At 48.0% G+C, this 23,147-nt stretch overlaps 1 protein-coding gene across 2 annotated transcripts in view; it reads right to left on the bottom strand.

Moving 5' to 3' along the window:
* SFXN5 (sideroflexin 5) overlaps window positions 1-23,147 on the bottom strand; it is a 133,500-nt gene that overhangs the window by 55,627 nt on the left and 54,726 nt on the right. For both annotated transcript variants that reach the window (XM_006151259.3, XM_006151260.3), the window contains exons 7-9: window positions 6,727-6,780; window positions 5,672-5,728; window positions 4,223-4,288 (exon numbers count right to left, since the gene is read on the bottom strand). In XM_006151259.3, the coding sequence (XP_006151321.1) occupies window positions 4,223-4,288; window positions 5,672-5,728; window positions 6,727-6,780 (177 nt within the window). The remainder of the gene's footprint in view (window positions 1-4,222; window positions 4,289-5,671; window positions 5,729-6,726; window positions 6,781-23,147) is intronic.

Here is a 23,147-nt window from a genome sequence, read left to right as displayed (position 1 = left end):
GCTCGAGGCATAGGCGTGAAACATCTACTCCACCAAACAGCTCCTGATGGTCATATGGGCTTCAGCTGGGAGCCTTCCTCTCCACCCCCAGCACAGGTCCACCTTCATCCAGAAGCCTGTGTCCAGGAGGGTGGTCCATGTGCTGGGCCCTCCAGCCCCTCATGACTTCTACTCCAACCCACTTCCTGTACCCCAGCAATACCCAGGTCCCCAAGCTCAGTAGGGGTTCCTTTTGTGGCCCTCCTACCTCCTGAGCAAGGTGCTCTTATGCTTCCTGCCCTGGTCCCTACAATCCTCCACCTCACCATGTCACCAACAGTCCCAACATGGCAGCCATGCTCGGTCCTGTGGCGTGCCTCTGCGTGTGCTGTGCCCTCTCTGGAACACCCGGCCTGTCTCTCCTGGTCTCTCTGGTCTGTCTCCTAAGACTCAGTGCTGTGTGACTCAGGGGCCCCTGCTCTGGCCCCACCACACCCTAGAGTCACCTTCATCACAGCCCTGACTAACCACAGAGTGTTCTCAGTTTCCCTTCTCGGCATCTGCACAAGGCCTGGACCAAGTCAGACCCCTGAAGGGAGTCCGGGGGTCTTGGCTCCTCTAGCTCCCAGCAACCAGGGTCCAGTGAGGGCTGACCACAGAAGTACTCAGCCCAAACTCCTGAACTAAAAAACAGTGAGGATTGAGAGGCTTCCTTTGTTAAAAGACAGCAAACTGTTAGATTTCAAAAATAACCTAAGACGGAATTTCTTTTTTATTCTCAAGCAAGAAGCCAGACATTGCCAAATCTATTTAGAAGGTTCACCAAAAGGCTGCTCACCCCGCCCCGTGGCCCGGCAACCAATGTGAGACTTCACTGGGGGGCATACAAACTGGGGCTCCCTGATTCTGGCCAAGGCCAGGCTTTCCTGAGAAGGGGAGAGGGCTCTCAGGGTCCACAGAGGAGGCTGGCCTCCCTGGGCCTGGCCTCCACTCCAGCTTGCTTCAGCCCCTTGGACCTGCTCTGGGCCTGTCAGCCCCCCCATCCACGCCGCCTGCTTGTAGGGACTCATTTTAATTAATGCCAGAGCTGGGCCAACCACTGGGGCCGTGACACTTGTTTGCAGGTCATCTCCTTCTAACAGGCTCGCCCTGGGAGGGGATTTGTCACTAATTGAAGCAGAGATCAGTTAATGAGGCTGCGGGGCCTGGGGTTCCAGAGAACAAGAGAAAGGAAAATAAAATAAAGCCTCTTTCTTCGGAGGTTTTGTGATTTACACACACAAAAGAAAAGCAAGCAAGCTGCAGATTTTCCAAGTCAGAAACTCCGCTCCATCTGCCGGAGTTAGACCCTCACTGTGTGAAGACATCAGGCGGAGGGGCGCCGCCACTGCTAAGACTCGTGGATGGAAGAGGCGAGGGGCCTCCCGAGGCCAGCAATCAATCAGCGACCTAATTAATAAGTATTTATGGAGCAGTGCTCTGTGCTCCCTCTGTGGGGGAGAAGACACAGCGCCCGTCCCTGGATAACTTGTCATCCAGCAGGGGGACAAGGCTCGGGCTGGAGAACAATGAGAGGACAGGGACACGGGGTGTGGCTGAGTGAGAGTGTGTGGGAAGGACAGAAGTTTTTAGGATGTGGGGTGGGGGCAGAGGAGTATGGGCTGGAGTGGAGTGAAGAAGGGAGGAGGAGTGTGACCCTTAGTCCCCACTAGGTGAGACTTCAGCTCTGGGAACCCTAGAGAGCCCCAAGTTTCCAATAACCCTCTAGGCCTGGGCTTCAGAAACCCCACCCCACAAATACGGGCTAGGTTTGGCCCTGGGAAGTGGCTAGAATGCAATGACTGATGGCCCCTGGGGTGGGACTGTGAGGACTACGAACACAGTCCATAGCTCTCAAAAAGAGTTGGGTTGCAGGGAACCAGCAGTTAGCGTAAAGGCTATGTCGCTGGACTCCACGTAGTCGACCGTGGTTCGTGTCCTGGACCCGGTGGCTTAAAACTCACGCCAGGCGCGTGTGCGTGTGTGCCCAAGATCCTGAGAGGAGAATGGAGGAGAAGGGATTGCGACATGACCATCCCCCCTGGGGGGTGATTTCTCGCTTTCTGTCTCTATGTCTCTCTCTGTCTGTCTGGCGAGCGCACGCGCCCTGTAGTGAAAATCTCTCCAAAAAAAAAAAAAATTTTAATGGCCTTGAAATAACCCAACTGCCATGTAATGGTGTTTCTCACAGCAGTTCATAAACAACATAGAGATGGAATTCATAAATCTAAGTTTTCCAAGTCAGATTACAAACTTTTACCTAAAATAAAATTTCAACTATAGACCAAGAAGAGTTATTTATTAAATATGAAATTTCAAGGAGTTAATGTCTTTAATAAATTGTGACATTAGCATAGATGTTGTTAAATACTCTATATACTCTATAATATAGACAGATATAATTATTAGCTATGTAATATAATGGGTATATTAAGACTTTTAAAAATGCTCCTTTGTGGCATGTATAACATTTTACCCATACATGATTTAAAGAAAAATGAGGTGTGATTTCTCCAAACTGGGGGAATTTTATTGGACTATTTATTTTAGCTCTTAAAGAGACAAATTATATTTGCTGGTGAAGAAGATGGATAAAGTTATCCAAAGAAAAACTATTTTCCCTCCTTCCTATTCAGTTTGAGAACACATTGGGACTTACTGCAAAGCTTCAAAATATCCTAAATGTCACAATACCGCCCTCACTACATCCAACCCCAAAACACGTCACTATCAGCCAGATTTTCCACCCACTAAGAGCGCACGCGCCCTGTAGCAAAAACCTCTCCAAAAAAAAAAAAAAAAGTTGGGTTGCTGTTCCCAGAGCCCCAGGCCTGCAGGACAATAATCCCCCGATTCACGTCCTTGCCATTCAGGGTCACTTAACATCCCTCTCTATTTGGCCACCTTCTCCCAACTTCTCCCCTCCTCACCCTTAAATCTCCAAGGAGGGGGACTGCCAGGCTGCTAAGCGAGGCAAACCATGGTCTCCTCTCATCACGAGGAACAGGGCGGAGGTGAATAAGCCCTCGCCTTAGCCTAGAAGGCCCCCTGAATCAGGGACCACCCAGTTTGTATGAAGTGTGCGGGTTGCAGGCCACCAGGGTGGGGTTGGCAGTCACCCGGCAAGCTGTCTAGATGGGTTTGGCAAGGTTTGGTTTCTTGCTTGCGGTGAGACAGAAGGGTTTAGAGAAGGAAAGGGATCTTGGGCATGAGATGGGGCGTCCCACTTAACAGCTATTTGGAGATGACTTGGTCCACGTGGGAGTGAAATGAGGCCACTTCAGGACAGCCCCAAATCCCTACTTCGGAATAGTGAAATAAACCATGCCGTATGGCACAAGGGCTTATTACACAGTCATGAACAATTATTTAATGACACAAGAAAGATGAGCAAGATAGGTTTTAATCAAAAGATTATACATGAATTCTCTCACTATATGTGAATGTTTTTTATTGGGATTTTCTAATTACTTTTTTTTTTTTCTTACCAATTACATCTGTTTATCACATAATGAACACAATGACAAAGTTGTGAAGGGACCTTTCATCCTCTGGTGTCAGCTATAGGAGGCCACCCAGCAGGGACCTACCGAGTGACAGTAATAGATGCATTGTAGACCCAGGGATGGGACGAACATGGGCAAAGCCCAGGAGCTTGAGCTTCTGCTCTGCCGCTGGCCCCTACGCTCATACAGTCAGTCTACACACCTGGGTAGCAGCGCCTTTCCCAAAGCCCAGTGGAGATTTAAAATGAGCCCAATGCTTCTGTCTTAAGGAACTTATGGGACTTCAGGAAGGATTGGACATATGACCACGGGACCAAGGCCGCAGGGAAGGGACTCCAGTGACCCAGGAGCTCAGGCAAAGAGCCAGCCTTGCAGGCCCATTCCTGTGCCCTCCCCCCTGTGTCAGCTGCCTTACGGAGCACGAGGACTCACTCCTCTGAGAAGAGTGCTGGGTGGACAGGGGCCCTGCCTTGGGTGCCCAAGGGCTCCACTTCACTTCCACACCTGCTCTCCCAAACCTGGAGCCTCTTTATAAAGCCTCTTTTCTGTCTGGGAAGCCTGCCCTGGTGACCTGCCCACAGAAACCTGTCACCCACTATGGCAGGGCCTGGCCCTCAAACAAGGATTCCTCTGCGATGCATGGGGTGGCCACACAGCAGCAGAACCAAGAGGAAGGGGTGCACGGGGCAGGTACTCACAGCTATGGAGACAGCACTGATGACAGCTCCCAGGTAGCCCTGGATGAACTTGGATGCCGGGGAAGGCTGGAAGACAGAGGCAGAATTTCAAGCCCATGGGTGCCCAGAGTTTCCGCACCCCACCCTGGCAAACAGCCCCAGCCGGCAAGCACTTCTGCCCACCAGCCTGGCAGGTGTGGTAAGAAGGAAGAGGTCCCTCAGGAAGCCAAGGGGAGCCAAGCCTCCCTCAGCTCAGCTCTGAACACGGAAATACACAGCTGTAGTCTGCAGGGGGATGTCGAAGAGCCCACTCACTTCTGCCCTTTTCTAGAAAGGTCACTGGTAGATGTGCTGGCGGGAAGTGAAGAACAGCAAGACCCAAACAGAGCGCGGAAGGCCAGGGCAGTCTCCTGATTAGGAGGGCTGATGCGCGAGTGGGCTGCTGGGCCCCAGGAGCCCTGCCCAGGTGCAAATGGCAGTGTCAAGAGTGGCCACAGTCGGGCTGGCCCTCACAGGCCTTGTCAGCCCATGTGGCCCCTGGGCCTCCCCAGTAGTAGATGACAGGTGCTCAGTACTTTTGTAGAAGAGCCTGCCACAAGTTCTAGCTTAGAAAACCAAAAAGCTCAGGAGCTCATCCTTCACCACGACTGTAGCTTCGGAGACGCAGGGTGTAAGGTCAACAGCGGCCAGCCGACCAGGGTTCCTGTGTGAGGCTTATCGGAGACCGGCTTAGGGGTTTAGACAGAAAGGGATCCTTGAAGTATCTGGCCCCTGAAGTTTCTACTGCTCAGGTCAGTTCCTAACTCCCCTGGTCTCTCCCAAGGTTAGCATTTTCTAACTAAAGAATGCTAAGACCTGCCCTATTCCAAAATGAGAGCTACCCCCTGTTCAAATGGGGCCTGGACTCTTCTCCCTTTGCCTCTGGACCGAAATGGGGGAGAATTGGCCAGAGGAGAGGTAGCCCTGCCAGAACCTGGGCAGCTGAAGGGGGAGCTTTGCCCAGCAGTGCAGGGGGCCACGGGGAGGAGGCACCTCCTCTGGGTCTCTCACCCCTCAGGAGCAGCTGGGGACACTGAGGCCACTTCCATGCAAGCTTGGAGGTAGCTTTAGGGAAACTCTGTCCGCATGTGGCTGACAATGCCCTGATCCAAGAGCTGTATGTGAGAGCTACCCAAGAAGCATTCCAAAGCCGGCAGGGCTTGCTCCTTGCCCCCACCCCCACCCCCAGCCCCCAACAGGATTTGTCCCCACAGCCCCCAGCAGGATGCTCCCCAGGCTCCTGCTGATCTCCCCAAGGAAGGGTGAGTCTGCTGCTACCGCTGCAGGGTTGGCAGCTCCCTAAATAAGGTGCCCAGAGGAGGGCAAGGCTGGTTGGGAAGAGGCAGGTGCTGGTGGTGGCAGGTCACACTGTAGGGCCCACTGGGCCATCCAGCCTGAGCCCACCACTGGGCGGAGGGCAGTGTTGCTCACCTTGGTAGCGTTGCGGTTTGCATAGTTGACGCAGGCGTTATGGCTCTGGTTCAGCCACTGAAAAGTAATGGAGAGAGAAGTCAGAGAAGGTGTGGTGACCTTGCTGGAAGCCAGACCTGGGCTCTGGGAGGACACAGGACCCTGCCTCCATCCCACTAGTGAGCATGACCCGCCTTGCTGGTATGCCTGGGACTATGGCAGGTTTAGCACTGAAAGTCCCAAGTCTGGGGAAACTCCTCACTTTCTGGTGAACCAGGATGTGATCCTGCCCAGTCGCCCCAATCCAGCAGTTCACCCTGATCCAGGGACAGTCACCTCTGCTGGAATCGTGGTGTGTATTGTCCCAACAGGGCTTACTGCCTTTGCCACGTCATTCTTAATTACTCGCTGGATGGAGGTGATCATTGAGGGCTGTGGATGATGGGCAGCCTCACATCTCAAAAATCTCCCAGCCCCCTGCCCTGCACCTCCTCCAGCACAGGCACTGTCGAGAGTTCTGTGCAGGGAAGCTCTGACATTTTATTCTAAAACACCGACAGGTTTTTCCTCCTGCCCCTCTCCTCTCCACGTAGACACACAGAATCAGCCTCAACTATTTTCAGGGAACCACAACTTGGACTGGATCTGAGGGCAGGGACTAGGGTCGCTGATGCACTTGCAGTCTTCAAGGTCCATCTGCCTACCTCTGCAGATTAGGGTGAAATTGAAGCTGGAGGCCTCAGGGTCACTGGCACAGGACAAGCAGCCAAGGAGCAGAGTGGATGCCCAACACCAAGCCACCCTGCTCCAGGCTAGGGTCCCAGTCCGACCCTCATCATCTCCATGCAAAGGCTGGCGTGACACACAATGGCCTGAGACCTGCTGGGCTGCTGGGGACCCACTCAGTGGGGCCAAAGTCCTGTGTTTGCCTCCAGTGGTCTCTGAGCGAGGGGGTGGAGTGGGATGCTTTTACCCAGAGGCTGGGGTGGGGCAGGAGACACTGGGGCAGGGTGCGCCTAGCCAGTACATATTTGAGCCCTTCCTTTGGGGCCCTCTGTTTGCCAAGAGACTGTTACCTGCCAGAAAACAGTGGATGCCAGTGTCTGGTTGGGCAAGAGAAGACCGACCACCTATGAGAGAGAGCAGGAGAGGCTGAAGACGGCATCCTTCACTTTTTTTTTTTAAGAATTATTTTTTAAATTTAATTTTATTTATTCATTCATTTATTTTAATATGACCAGAGAGAGACAACACACAGAGAGGGAAAGTGAGACAGCAAGCCACCAGGTCCGAGACTCGAACCGTGGTCGGCTATGTGGGAGTGTCCAGCACCTTAACCACCACGCCACCTGCTTGTCTCCATCCACTTTTGTACAGAATTACACAGCCACAAACTAGAGTGCACCGAATCTGTGCACTCACGAACTGATGACCATAGTGAGGTGACTGCAATGGAAAAAGAAATTAACTTGCTGAATTATATTATCTTGGGCTGTCAGAAAACTAATGACACATTTTGCATACAAAAACATAGAAAAAATCCGTCATGACTTTTCTAACAACTCAGTAGCATTATCCCTCTTAGGTAAGACAAAAATCTCATTGTTGGGGCCAGTAATTAAGGCACTGAACTCCCCACATGATCAACCACAGTTCAAGTCCCCAGTCTGGTGGCTTGAAAATTACACTGGGCACCTGTGTGTGCAAGCTCACCCACCACCCTACCCCTCTCCCTGACAAAAAAAAGGGGGGAAACCCTCACCTTTTATGAGAGTCTTCAAAACATTTATGGAAAAATTTATGCATGGATTTAAAAAATGTTTGTACCAACATAAACTTGTACTTTAATTTTATTTTCCACAAACTTTTTCAAGTCCCCAGTTACATAGCCACGTACCTAAATACACATATGTGTTGCTAACTGTCACATGGCATGTTGATTTTGATTATTAATCACAATGTATTTGGAGGTTGGGTTACAGGCTACTTTTTCACATTCTTAAATATTTCAAGGTTCTTTTTAACAGTGGATGTGCATTGTTTTTATCATGGGGACAGTGGGCAGTAAAAACAAACAAGCAAACCAAAGGAACACCATCACTTATGTTCAGGTAATCTGAGCCCTTCATGCACTGGCCACCCCATAGGATTTTTGTGAAGCTTTAAAAAAAATCCATTCAAATGTCTTAAGTGCTTTGTAAATAGAAGTTGGAGAGATTTGTATCTATTATCTCTGCGTCTCCATGAAGCGAAAGCCTATACCACGTTTAATCTAGCGAAGGAAACATAGATGTTTAACAAATGCGTGTTGAATATGTAAATGACACAATGAATGAATACACACACATGGCCAGGTATGATTACAGAGGTGTGGACCTGATTCTGAAAGCCCAAATACCTCCTACGATCCAGACTCACTGACGACTTTTCTCTTTCAGCGTAAGTCAGTATTAATCATTTGATCTTGGCACTGGCCAACCCCCGGACCTCCGAGATCCATGTGTGTCTCTCGACTTTACCTTTTGAGTGTTTGTGTGCAAAATAGCATCTACCACGTACTGCTGCATATGGGGAAAATGTGCACAACCATCCACATATTGACTTATTTATTATTCCTGCAGATAAAATGGCTCTTTGGCAAGAATTTCTGTAAGGAATGAGTATAAACATTCAATACTATGCGGTAAATCAAATTCTAGACATCCTCGGCAGCATTAGTAAATCATGTTTTAAACATTAAAATGTTTTAAAACAGTGAACACACACACACACATTTATATTTATTGGCCCATATCAGTTTGAATAAAATTACATAATGTAAAGCCATTCCATAGCGCAATGAGAAATTATCTTAGAAGATTTTCCTCCCAGAAGGAGATCCCAATTTGATTTTTCTCTGCACTGGCAGCTTAGGGGACTGGAGTGAAAATCAGGAGACCTCAAGTTTGGACCTCAATTCTTTTCCTGGGTAATCTCTGGTAGAAGATAATCACCTTTGGGACTCTAGCTTGGTTATTTGATTGTTCGCTTGCTTGCTTGCTTGCTTGCTTGCTTCCTTCCTTCCTTCCTTTCTTTCTTCTTTCTTTTTTCAATTTGCTATAGGGCTCACGTGCTCGCCAGAGAGAGACAGAGAAAGCAAGCCAGAAATCACCCGCAAGGGGGGATAGGTTCACCACAATCCCTTTTCCATTATCCTCTTGGGATTTGGGGCACGTGCATGCATCTGGTATGATTTTCAAGCCACCGGGTCTGGGACTCAGACCATGCAGTTGGCCATGTGGGATCCAGCCACCTTAACCAGAATGCCGCCTGCTAGCTCACTTTTTTTCTTTAAAAAAGAAAAATAATGAGTTTTGGGGCTAGCAAGTGGGATAGTAGTTAAGGTACTGGACTCCCACATGGTCAGCCATGGTTTGAGTTCCAGACCCAGTGGCTTGAAACTCAGGTCAGGGACATGTGTATGTGTGCCCTTTCTGTCTCTCCAGAGACAGTGCATGTGCCATATAGCAAAAATCTCTAAAAATAAATAATTATGTGTATATATATATATATATATATATATATATATAGAGCGAGAGAGAGAGAGAGAGTATACAAATATGTATATATTATACAAATATGTATGTGTATTATACAAATATCTTTACCTCTATTAAGGTTTATTTACTTATGTCTTCCATGAGAAAGAGAGAATCCTCACTGTGCCCCTGCACTGGGCTTGACCAGAGAACACCACAGGGTACGGCCCATGGCCTCACTGCATTTACCAGACAACTGTTACCCAGAACATGACCATTACATGTATATATTATACAAATATGTATGTGTATTATACAAATATCTTTACCTCTATTAAGGTTTATTTACTTATGTCTTCCATGAGAAAGAGAGAATCCTCACTGTGCCCCTGCACTGGGCTTGACCAGAGAACACCACAGGGTACGGCCCATGGCCTCACTGCATTTACCAGACAACTGTTACCCAGAACATGACCATTACATGATGGGTCCCCTTTCTGAATATCCTAAGGAATTTTTACCTGGCCCCAGGGTAAGAAATTGTATTTCTGAGTAACTGGCTTGCCTGTCTTGCCGACTCTGGGCCAGTTCTCTGGGTCTCTCTGCGCTGACTGCTCAGGCCATAACAGTTCTCACATGTGGCCCCCACATTCCAGGGACTAGGTAAAAATGCAAGTCTTCAGGCTCCCCCCAGACCTGTTGAATTAGAAGTTCTAGGAATGAGGCCTGTGCTTAACAAACCCTCTGGATGAATGTGAAACAAGTTGAAGGCCCCGGCTGCTATTTTCCCATCCTGTGAGTAATAAGAACATTAATGGACGGCAGAGTCAGGAGGAATCACAATCCCCTGACCTCCTGAAGAATAGCTGCCATTTAAACGGCCTTGACTATGAGGTACATCAAGATAAAGTAAGTATTTATTAAAAATGGGCCGGCAGGTAGCATGGAGGTTAAGGCACTAGATCCTATATGACAGACTCTAAGGTTCGAGTCCTGAATCTAGCAGCTTGAAAAACACACCAGGTGTGTGTGCCCAAAATCCCAAGAGAAGAATGAAGGAGAAGGGATTGTGGCATGGCCATCCCCTTGGGGAAGGGGGGGGGGAAATGGTGATTTCTTACTTTATCTCTCTCTGTCTGTTTGTCTCTCTCTCTCTCTGGCAATAGCTTCACACAGCCTATAGGGGGGAAAAGAAAAAGAAAGAAAGAAAGAAAAAAGAAAAAGAAAAAGAAAAAAGACTGAAAAACCCCCACAACTCAGGCCAGCTCTCCATGGCCACAGCTGCTCCGTGTGTAGACACACACTGCGTATATTCTGAGCCCAAACCTCATTTCTGGTTTCATATTATTGTCCCTTCCTTAACAGACCTTTCGTCTCATTTTCATCTTCACCTGTTTAATCCTGTGGCATATATTTTAAAAACTGGTATCAAGTCTTTTCCAGAACAAACCACAGCTCTAAACTCAACTATTAATAAAGTAAACATATGTGTGCATACACGCACGCACACACACACACACACACACACACACACACACACACACACTGCATGTGACCAGTGAGCTCTCCGCCTTACTGGACACCCCCCACCTCCCATCCCACCTTCCCGCCCTGACTTCGGCCGCTGTCTGTGTCGGCATCTTTGCCCGTTACAACACATCTTCTCATGCTTTCTTAAAGAGATTAATTGATGAATTGATGGATTTTGCCAAGCATTTCTCCATGTTACTTACATCGTACTTATGGTAATTCCCGGGAGCAGGTTAAATAAAGATCACCTCCCATAGTTCACAAATGGGGAAACTGAGGTCAAGAGCAACTCGGTGATCTGCCCATGGCCATGCAGAAAGCTAGAGAAAGAGTCAGGCCTCCTGATTCCTGGCTAGTGGGGAGAGGGCTGACTCTGATGTAGGCTGCTCCTCCAGCTCCCCCCCAAGCACAGAGGGAGAGGGGATTCAGTCAATACTCCTGCCCACTTAGGAAGCATCTTCTTTGTACCAAGGCCCACACTGCTCCCAGTGGAAAATGATGGCGCAAATGACTACCTTGTCCTGAACCACGATAAACACAAAGTCAAACGGGAAAGTGTGAGCACCTCCCTTACGAGCCATTGGCAGCAAAACGACAGGATGGTTTGATGGGGCACTTGGTGTGTGTAAGGTTGGTAAGTTCTAACATCTGAACAGGAGTTCTGGAAGGGAACGGCCAGTGTGCCCTGGCTATCCGCTGAAGAAAGAGGTGGGATTGAGCTGAGGGGTGTGCGTGTGTGTGTGTGTGCGTGTGTGTGTGTGCACACAGGGGAGCAGGGCCAGCTGAGAGACTGGCCTGACTGAGGGGGAGGTCTGGGAAATCAACAGAAGGGAGTCTGGGGAGGGTGAGGGTCGGAATCAGTGAACACCAAGTGGCGTTGGCCAAACCAGGCCCTGGGAGGCACCTGAGGCTGAGGCTGGGAGTGGGGACCCTGCCCTCAGGTCCCTACAGGCAGGCTGGCGGGGACCAGAAGCACACGGATGCCAGCCCCGTTCCCTATTAGGCAGAACACAGCACCATCTGCACAATCTCAGGAGCAAGAGCAGATATTTTATAACTTCCTTTTTTTCTTTTTAAGTCTAAATTAAAAATAAATGTTCCCTTCAGCTCTCAGATGTATATCTCTGGTGCAACCTGCCCACATTCCCTCCCGCTGCCCTTTCCAGAACATGGCAGGAGAGAGGAAGAAAGAAATGGAGAGAGGGAGCCAGTCCACCCAGCTTCCATGCCAGTGGATGGCGCCTCTTCCAAGAGGGAAACGCTTCAGGCGTGGCCACGCAGACGGGTGGAGAGAGCCCAGAATGCGCCTGGTACTAAGGAAAGTGGAAGGAGAGGGAAAAAGGAGCCAGCAGCTAGGATTTCTAGCCCAGCCTCCACCCCGTCTTGCTGCAGGACCTTGGCCAAATCGCACATCCTCTCCGCTCCCATTTATAGTCTAACATGGCTGAAGTCCCCACTGTGGCTGCAGCATGTGGCAGCTGTCCTCTGCACCTCTGTCTGGCCCTTGTCCCCTCAGGTGTCCTGTGGGCTCTAGTGATGAACCTTCAGTCTCTGACTGCCAAAGGCTGGAGCCAGCATTTCCCAGCGGCGTGACCACAGGCAAGGTACTGGAGCTCTTCGTGCCTCGGTTCCAGCATCTGTTCAATGGGAAGCAGTCCTGGTGCCTCTCAGGACAGCCACGAGAGGAAGTGAGGCGTGGAAAGCATGTAGGTCAGTGTCTGGCACGCAGCAAGTGCCCACCGGGTGTCTGCTTGTCCCCTCCTACCTGGCCTGGCCTTTGCAGAGCTCTCCTTTCTCTGAACTGCACAATCTGCCTTACTCCAGGGAGCCTCCCCTCGTTCCCGTCCCATCTTTGGACACGAGTCTCATCCCTCAAAGGACAGAGCTCCTGAAGGCAGAATCAGGGCTTTTCTCTCTTCTTTTCAATGCCCTCCAAACATTCAGCCCAAAGCTGGGTCCACACTCCAGGCTAGAAGAACACTGCTAATTTGTGATTGAGAGCATTACATAACTCGAACATGGAAGAGGTCTCTGCTGGGCCGTGACACCGACTGCCCCATCCATCCCTTCCTTACTCCTTTATTATTTATTAATTTTAGACAGAGATTTTTGCAATAGGGAGCACGCACTCAGCAGAGAGAGAAGAAAAAAAGTGAGAAATCACCCCCCAGGGGGATAGCCATGCTGCAATCCCTCTTCTCCATTCTTCTCTTGGGATTTTGGGCACACATGCACATGTACCTGGCATGAGGTTTTAAGCCACCAGGTCCAGGACTTGAACCGCAGTCAACAGGGAGGGAGTCCAGCGATGTAACCATTATGCCATCTGCTGGCCCCTCCTTATTCCTTTATTTATTTACTTATTTATTTATTTTGAGAAGTTTTTGCTATAGGACGCGTGCGCTCTCCAGAAAGACAGAGAGAGACGGAGAGACAGAAAGTGAGAAATCACCCCCCCACCACCACGGGAGATGGCCACACCGCAATCCCTTCTCCTCCATTCTTCTCTTGGGATCTTGGGCAAGCACACACACGCACCCGGCATGAGTTTAAGCCACCAGGTCCAGGACTTGAACCACAGTCAACTACATGGGAGTCCAGCAACATAGCCATTACGCTAATTGCGGGTCGTCCCTCCTTATTCCTTTATTAAAGTCCTAATTTTAGGTCAGTGTGGGCATTCAGGAGCTGGGGGTAGACTAAGGTTTGCTCCCCCACCTGGATCCATACCCATAGCACAGCCTTATTATGGGAAGAATGTATTTCCCCCTTCTTGGTTCTTCTTGGTCACATGACTTGCTTTGGTCAATGGTATGTGGGAAAAAGTGGCAGAATGCCAGTTCTTTGCCAGGGCCTCAGAGGCCTCCTACGTTCCTGCTTTTCCCCCTGTGTGTCTAACATTGCCAGAAGCAGGTATCTCCGGCTAGTCTTCAGGTGCAAGGAGGATGAGAGTCAGAAGCAGAGTGCATCCAGGTCAGCTGATGCCCAGCTGAACCACCGTGAGAAGCAGAACTGTTGCCAAGTCCCATCAAGACCACTCAAACCCCAGCCAACCGCAGACCCTGAAAATGAAAGCCGATGGGTACTGTGGGTGTTTGTTACACAGCACTCTAGTTGTAGTAGCTAACTAGTACAGGGATCACTGCACATAAGGAGTGACTACACCATCCTTCCTGGCTCAAAATTCTGAACCATTACAAACAGGCCTTGAAGTATGTCCTCACTCATGATGGTAACTTCTCAGCAGCCTAGCTTGTCACCCACCCCACTGTGGGGCCATTAACCCAACTCTTTTTTTTTAATGAGAAGTTTTTGCTATAGTGCATGTGTGCTCACCAGAAAGACAGAGAGAGACAGAAAGCAAGAAATCACCTCCCTGGGGGGATGGCCATGCCGTAATCCCTTCTCCTCCATTCTCCTCTCGGGATCTTGGGCATGCACGCACATGCCCCTGGCGTGAGTTTAAGCCACTAGGTCTGGGACTTGAACCACGGTTGACTACATGGGAGTCCAGCGACATAGCCATTATGCCAACTGCTGGTTCTCTAACCCAACTCTTAGAAGGTCTTGGAAGAGGGGCAGTTTGGACAGAATAAGGAATGGGGCCAATGGCACCCATATGGTAACTGGCTCACAAGAAAAATCGTAACTTCACGTCAGGCCTCCTTCAGAGTGTTACAACCACTGCAGAGAGATGGAAGTCTCAATCTGAGGGAGAGATGCCCCCAAACATCCCAATCAGTTTGGCCAGGAGTGGACCATGAGCAATTAAAGACAGGGACGGGAGAGTAAGGCCACAGCCACAACCCTGTGTGTCACAACATGGGACTCAGAGGGAGCGAGAACCCGGCAGCCCCTCCCCCTCGGCCACCTCCCATACACACTGACTCAAGTGATAGGGGAGAGGTTTTTTTTAAAGTGTAGAAAATCTGGAGAGGAAATAGGGTATGTGTGAAAACAACTGGGTGGTAAGCCAGGGGAAGGCTAGGGGGTACAGAAGTACCTTGCTTGCCAAGATAATGGCAGAAATAACTGTCCCTCTCACCCTCACCCCACTCTACCTAGTTAATCCTTCCTTCCTTGTCCTTCAGGTTTCAACTTAGTTGTCGCTTCCTCCAGGAAGCCTCCCTTGACCCTCCAGATAGGGTTAGGCCCCTGTCATATGCACCCCCAGCCTGCTTCGCTGCAGCCATCTCAGGTAGAAGTGTCTGTTTATGTCTGTCTTCCTCAAGAGCTTCCACAAGTTGGGGAAGGGGGCCGAGACCATCCAGTGACTTTTACTCTTCCATTAACCTGGGCGTCCTCACTGGCAGAGTGGCAGCCCTTGGCACCATGCCCCTTTCTTCCAGACTCCAAGTCCACGCCGTTCCTCTTCGCTTCTGACAGGCCTGCCATGGGCCAGGACCCACCCGTTGCCTGTTTTTTCCCCTTCTACTTTGTCTCCATCTTCTGAATTACGTGGCTAATGATCTGAAAAGTAACACTGTGGCCAGCGTATTGGGGCATTGCTATTTAAGGTTGTCAGGCAGTTAAAGACCCTGTCTTTCCTCAAATGAATGTAACTTATTCCTGACTGGTTATTTCTAGCTTAGCTCGAGCAATGTCTCTCGTATGCTATGAACTAGGTCATGCCGGCTGGAGGCAGGCCAGGGAGAGCCGTGGGACTGGGATTTAAAGATGTGAGAAAGCAGAGTTTGGAGACCAGCAGAGGGCATAGTGGTTACATTGCTTGACTCCCGCATAGTCAACTGCGGTTTGAGTCCCGGACCCAGCGGCTTAAACTCACCCCAGGCGCATGTGCACATGTGCCCCAAATCCCAAAGAAGAATGGAGGAGAAGGGATTGCACCCTGGCCATCCCCCCAGGTGGTCATTTCTCATTTTCTGTCTCTTTGTCTCTCTCTCCCTGGAGAGCACACACACCCTATAGCAAAAATCTTTTTAAAAAAAAGAAAGAAAGAAAGAAAGAAAGGAAGGAAGGAAGAAAGGAAGGAAGGAAGGAAGGAAGGAAGGAAGGAAGGAAGGAAGGAAGGAAGAAAGAAAAAAAAGAAAAGAAAAGAAAAGAAAAGAAAAGAAGAGAAAAAGAAAGCAGAGGAGTGTTAGGCCATGTCAGGAAGGTCCTGGGACACAGAGAAGTCCTGACACAAAGGGAACCTCCAACACCAGCACCTGCAGATATTTGCAGTTTAACGTACAACCCATGTGCTCATCTGCAGCTTTAAGATGAGAGGGTTTAGGGGGACTGGCAGATGGAGTCACGATTACATTGCTGGACTCCCATGTAGTTAGCTGTGGTTTGATGGTTTGAGTAACGGACCTGGCAGCTTAAAACACACCGGCTGCGTGTGTGCGTGCCTAAGATCCTGAAAGGAGAATGGAGAAGGGACTATTGTGTGGCCATTACCCCCAGAGGGTGATTTCTCACTTTCTGTCTCTCTGGTGAGCGCATGCTCCCTACAGCAAAAATTTCTCAAAAACAAAAAAAAAAATTTTTAAAAAAAAAAAAAAAAAAAAAAAAAAAAAAGATGAGAGGGTTTAGAGTACAGAGTTCAAGCTACAGAAATCGGATTTGGACTCAGCCCCAGGCCTCCAGCCTCGCTAACCCGGTGCTCAGGGTCATCCCTCTTCAGCCCGTGCTGGCTACCGGGCATCTGGCTCCTGAGCTTTGAAAGTTCCAGACACAACAGGGAGAGGGGAAATGGGGCAGAGGAGCTTGGGGCTGAGGAGGGAGCTCGGGTACTTCCTGGGAGCGCCTCGGCCCACAGGGGAACCCAGTTCCTGCACCCAGGAGGAGAGGTCACGGTGGCTGAGGGAGCACGGCGTAGGCAACAAGTGGGGAAATGGAGAGGGAGGGTCCTTGCTGGGCCACCAGGGCCATGCCCATGCCAGCCCTCCCGGCCTCACATGCGTGGGCAGGACAGCATGCACACCCCAAGGTGGAAGCTGGGAATGGAGGTGCTTGTATTAGAACGACCACGCTGGTGAAGAGGCTCTGGGAAGACACCCGGAAAAAGGGAGCCATGAGCCGCAGGAGCCTCAGAACAGACTCCGCGCACTGGCTGAGCTGCCGTGCGTATGTATAATTTGGGATCTCTTTGCCACACACCGAAAGGGGAAAAGTTCCCATCTTCAAATGTTAAGCTTAAAATAAGACACTACATGAGTGCCAGTGGATCTGTGAAATCTGCTGACTAAACTGGCACCAGCGGCTGGGAGAAAAACCAGCTCGTTTTTCGGGAGCTCCGGGGGTGAGCGGGGTGGGGTGGGGTTACTCTCAGACCAGCAGAACAGCGTCAGGGGTGGAGCCAGGGATGCTCGCCGGGGCAGAAGGCAGTTCAGGTGTTGTTTCCAGAAGCTTCCAGAGGCACCTGCCAGCCCTACTCGCCCCTTCCCTTCATCACTCAGGGACCCAGCTCCTAGCACATTCGCTGGCACCCCTGTTTCTATTTTGGTAAGCATTTTTAGTGGCTTCTGCATGGTGTATTTCCTACCCATTCTACCAGACCCGGGGCTTCCTTCCCTAAGGTGTGGACTGGCGCCTTCACTCCCCTTCAGACCAGTCACTTGCGGAAAAGTTCAGTGCTACCGGGTGAGAGCAAGGCCTCTGTAGAGCTGGTGGGGGCCAGGCCTTAGGCAGCAGTGCTGGGGCAGCCCCCAGGACAAGGCTCCCTCCACACCAGGCTAGGAATGGCCTGGGTGGGAAGGGGGGAGCAGGCCCTTGGTGTTCTGGACTCTGGGGTGTAGATAGCCAGGGCTAGGAAGTGGGGAAAGGTGAGCACTGTCATTTTGGAAGACCTGTTGGGCTGCGTCCCTGGTCACGCTGCCCATTTCACCTTGACCAAGAGTCCAGACAGGCCCGCAGAGGCGGGGACATGCCATGCTCACAACCACACACGCTTCCTTACACAGGGCTGTTTGCTCCGGCTGGGAGAGGGCTGGGCCTGACGGGCTGTGCACAGCATCTGAGTGGGTGGTGGGCCCTTAAGAGGCCGGGGAGTAGATTGGCATCCACTTTCCCTGGCCACCTACAGGGTCACCGTGTCCCTAGAATGACAAGCTTGGCCTGGGGCGAGCCTCAGGAATATTGTGAACCAAAGACAATACTGGCATCTCTTGGGTTATCAGCTTATCCATTGAGGGTAGCCATTAACTTTGTAAGGGTCCATTTGACCTCACAGGGGAAAATGAGCCCCAAATTCAGTGTCCACCATTTCAAATATCCAAAGAGATGACATTGTCAAATGATACCTTTTTTTTTAAGTGTTGATGGGATATTTACAAAAATTACTATGGCAGACTTTGTTTGCCTACCAATGAACCATTCTTCTTGTCTCTCTTACCAATAGGATCCCTATAACTGGGGATCAACAGTACCCAGCTAAATTCTACATGAAACATAAGCAGAACTGTTGTGTGAAACTTCTAAAAAGTTTCCTTAAAGAGAGATGACTCAGTTGGGAGATATATCCTTTTACCCCTCTCTCCTTTTCTTCCCTGGAAATGGGAAGTGACGGCTGGAACTCCAGCAGCCGTTCTGGGCTATAAGGTGATTTGTATAACAGAAGCCAGTACTGAGAATGGTGGTATAGAAAAATGGAAGTCTGGATTCCTGACGATGTTTCAGAATTCCACCTATCTCCAACTTCTTTGGCATTAGAGAAAAATAAACCATTTTGTTTAAGCCACTATTATTTTGGGCATTTTATTGTATATAGATGATTTTTATCTAAACTGACATAATCACATACTATGTTACAAAGAAAATCACAATAAATCCCAAATGACAGAATTGCAGAGGTCACTACAAGCCCCATAGGCATTTCTGAAAATAAGATGAACTAGAAAATAATAACAAAAGAATACATTAAAACAAGAACCACTTAAAATTTAAAATATTATCTTCTCACTAATTGATTAAAGAGAATCTGAAACTGTCATTTCAAACTTTTTCATAAAATAACAACATAAGATTATATATATATATATACACATATTATTTGTATTCAGAAGCAAATTAACAGAAATGAACACTTTCATTAGAAAGAAAGAACAGAATAAACAAACTGAACATTCAAGGTAAAAAAGTAAGAAAGTCAATCACAAATAAACCAAAGAAAAGAGGGAAAAATTACATAATAAAAACAAAACCATAAATAAATAAGAGGATAAAATAGAAAAATCAATAAATATATCCAATTTGTATTCAGAAGCAAATTAACAGAAATGAACACTTTCATTAGAAAGAAAGAACAGAATAAACAAACTGAACATTCAAGGTAAAAAAGTAAGAAAGTCAATCACAAATAAACCAAAGAAAAGAGGGAAAAATTACATAATAAAAACAAAACCATAAATAAATAAGAGGATAAAATAGAAAAATCAATAAATATATCCAAAAGCTGATATTAACACAACTCTCACAAATTCAGTGATTTTTTTAAAAAATTATTTGATCTGTTCTTCCATTTATTTTAATTTGACCAAAGACACACACACACACACACACACACACACACACACACACACACACAAAGAGGGAAAGCAAGAAAGCAAGCTACCGGGTCCGAGACTTAAACCATAGTCGGCCATGTGGGAGTGTCCAGCACCTTAACCACCATGCCACCTGCTGGTCCCACAAATTCAGTGGTTTTAATAAAGGAGATAAACTGAGCAGCAGGACAAGATTCAAAATCAAAGGAAAGAGCATTATATTTTAAAATGTCAACATTTAAATTTTTTCCTCTAATAAAGACAGAGAGTAAAGGAAAAACAGCTGGAGAAGAGATCTGCAATGTGTACAATTCAAAGATTAATATTCAAAATACATAAAGAACTCTTACAAATAAACATGGCTCATGGAGCAGTGGACAAAGAGTATGAATAGACACCTCAGATATGGTGGGGGGCCAGCAGGTGGTGTGGTGGTCAAGGCACTGGACTCCCACATGGCTGACCACAGTGTGAGTCCTGGACCCAACAGCTTGAAAATCATGCCAAGTGTGTGTGCATACATGCCCCAAATCCCAGGAGGAGGATGGAGGAGGAGAGATTGTGGCACAGCCGTGCTCCTTAGGGGGTGATTTCTCAAATTTCTTCTCACTGTCTCTCTTTGGTGAGCACACCATACTCTGTGGGGAAAACAAAAACAAAAACAAAAACAAAAAACAACTAAAAACAAACAAATTAAAAAAGGAGGTGGAAGGGGCAAAGAGAAGAAATATTTAACAAAAGAATATAAAGTTCTCTGTCAAAAAGAAGTTCTATAATGTTTGCTTTGTAAAAATTAAAATTAAAAAAAAAGGAAATACAAACTGCCAATAAATAAAACAACAAGTGCTAGGGGCCAGCAGATGGCGTAGCAGTTTTGTCACTGGACTCCCACATGGCTAACAGTGGTTTGAGTCCCAGACCTGGTGACTTCCAACTCACTCCGGGCATGTGTGCATGTGTGCCTAAGATCCCAGGAGGAGAATGGAAGAGAAGGGACTGCCATGTGGCCAACCCCTCTGGGGTGTGATTTCTCCCTTTCTGTCTCTCTGTCTCTCTGGCAAGCACATACACCCTATAGCAAGAATCTCTCCAATAAATAATTAAATAAAGGACAAGCGCAATCTTTTTGGTGTTCAGAGAAATGCAAGTAGTCTTCAACTAGTCCATGGAAATGTGTATGATACAAATCTATGCATGGATTTCAAATTTTCTTTGCAATAAAATAATCTTGTACTTTGATTTCATTTTTCCATAAACTCGCTGAAGTACACCCATAAACATTAAAACCGTAGTGAGAAGCCACCTCTTCCTCCATCAGATTGGTAAAAACATTGACAGGATGTTTTTTTTAGGGAATATAGCCTTTCAAAGGGAAATTCAGCTATATCTATTAAACATGTAAATGTGCAAAGTCTTATATAGCAAATTCACTTTCTGGAATGTGCCCTTAAGAAATCCTCATCTTATTTTGTAAAAAGAGCTTTAGAAAAATTTTTCATGGCACCACTGTTTCTTTTTTCGTAGGTTTGTGCCATGGGGCGTGTGTGCTCGCTGGAGAGAGAAAGAGAGAGACAGAGAGACGGAAGTGAGAAATCACTCCCCGCAGGGATGGCCACACTGCATTCCCTTCTCTACTCTCCTCTCAGGATCTTGGGCATGCACACACATGCCCGGCATGATTCTTCTTTTTTTTTTTGAGAGGTTTTTGCTATAGGGCATATGCACTCGCCAGACAAACAGAGAGAGACATAGAGACAGAAAGCAAGAAAGCACCTCTCAGGGGGGATGGTCACGCCACAATCCCTTCTCCTCCATTCTCCTCTCGGGATCTTGGGCACGCACGCACACGCGCCCGGCATGAGTTTTAAGCCACTGGATCTGGGACGCGAACTGCGGTCGACTACATAGGAGTCCAGCGACATAGCCGTTACGCTAACTGCTGTTCTCATCCTGGAGGTGTTTCTGAACTTCAAAGATAAAGAGAAAAAATAATTCCAGAGAAAGAGGGGAAGTTTACCTAGAAAGGAAAAGAGAACCAGGCCAACTATTATTCTTGTAATGATAGGGAGAAAGGGGAAAAAAGACATTTCCAGGCATGCAAGGATTCAGAAAGTGTACTGCCTACATACTCTGAATGGCATTCAAAACTGGATTCTAGCTGTACACAGTACACACAGACTAAATAATTGTGAAGAAAGACTTCATCAGTCTGACAAGGTTCCAGATGATTTCCTCAAGCTGGGCAGGTGAGGTAGAGAGCAGAGTCGAGTGACATGCTGAAAGTCTGCGTCTATGTGGGTAGGGTTGGGACGTCCTATTTATTATTTGATTCTTGATACACATACAGTATAAATAAGGCCATCTCTCTGTATTGTAAAATATTACAGATGAATGTTAATTACAGAAAATCGGGATGCTCCCCTTCCAAAATACGAAAGAAACCAAAGGACCAATGAAAACTATCACTCTAGTATAAGTGGGAAAAAGAAATGGAAACAACAAAGCTTAGCAAGCAAACCAATACAAACTAACCACCTGATGGTTGGGATAATGGTGATGATAATCAGTGCTAAAATAAAGAAAATCACAGTGGGGAAGGCAGAGGATGTTGCAGCAGAAAAACGCAACACTCTGTGCCAAAGACCCAGCTAGGTTCCTGGAAATCTCCCAGAGTTCTTTGGGCTGGGTGTGCATGTGCCCATGATCCAAGACTGGACTGGGCGTGTGCGTGCCCATGATCCAAGACTGGACTGGGCGTGTGCGTGCCAATGATCCAAGACTGGACTGGGCATGTGCGTGCCAATGATCCAAGGGTGGGATGGGCGTGTGCATGGCCATGATTGCTGAAGTAAGGTGGTCTTAACTAAAGACATTAAAGCTTTTTTTGGGGTGCCTATCTCTCTATTTCTCTTGTTCATGGAAGAAATAAATTTTTTAAGAAATACAAATATACTCCATTTCTTATTAAAATCAAAGATATGAGGACCAGCAGATAGCGTAATAGTTACATCGCTGGACTCCCATGTAGTCGACAGTGGTTTGAGTCCCAGATCTCGCATGAAGCTTACACAGGGGGGCATGTGCATGCGTGGCCAAGATCTGGAGGGAATGGAGAAGGAATGAGGACATAGCCATCACCCCACAGGGTGATTTCCCACTTTCTGTCTATCTCTCTCTGTCTCTCTAGTAAGCACACATGCCCTATAGCAAAAAATCTCTCTAAAAACAAAAAAAAATAAAATAAAGACAAGTTTCTCAAACTGGATTTTAAAAAGGTAAACAGCACAATTCAGCAGTAATTTTGTCTAAAAGGTACATAATATGAAATGACCAACTGAATGACTGACAAAGGTATAGGCCTTCATAGACAAGGCACATAAAGCAGGAATACAAATATTAATATGAGATAAATAGAATGTTCAAGTCAAGATTATTCGATACAACAGGGATATTTCATGTATGTGTGTGTGTGTGCGTGCACGCCAGGGCGTGAGAGGAACGAGATAATAACATCAAGAAGACAAAACTCACGAACATCCCAAACACCAGTGCACTGAAATGTACACAGCATGACGTTGAAACGGTGGTAAAGCAGTAACAAAATGCCCACAAGGCTGACCCTCAGGGGAAGGTCTTAGGTTCATATCTGGAGACCTTCCTGAACACTCTGTACGTGCCTGTGATCTGGGGCTGGCTGAAGCGAGGGTGGATCACGGCATGAAGATCCTGCTGTGGGGACCAGCAGTTGGCGTAATGGCTATGTCGCTGGACTCCCATGTAGCCGACTGAGGTTCAAGTCCTGGACCTGGTGGCTTAAACTCACGCCGGGCGCGCGTGTGTGTGCGTGCCCAAGATCCTGAGAGGAGAATGGAGGAGAAGGGATTGCGGCATGGCCATCCCTCCTGGGAGGTAATTTCTCACTTTCTGTCTCTCTGTTTTTCTGGCGAGCATACGTGCCCT

The sequence above is a fragment of the Tupaia chinensis genome, unplaced genomic scaffold, assembly GCF_000334495.1.
Source record: "Tupaia chinensis unplaced genomic scaffold, TupChi_1.0 Scaffold000316_1, whole genome shotgun sequence".
Lineage (NCBI taxonomy): Eukaryota > Metazoa > Chordata > Mammalia > Scandentia > Tupaiidae > Tupaia > Tupaia belangeri.
Note: the sequence above shows the minus strand (reverse complement) of the source record. Positions and strands in the feature narration are given on the sequence as shown.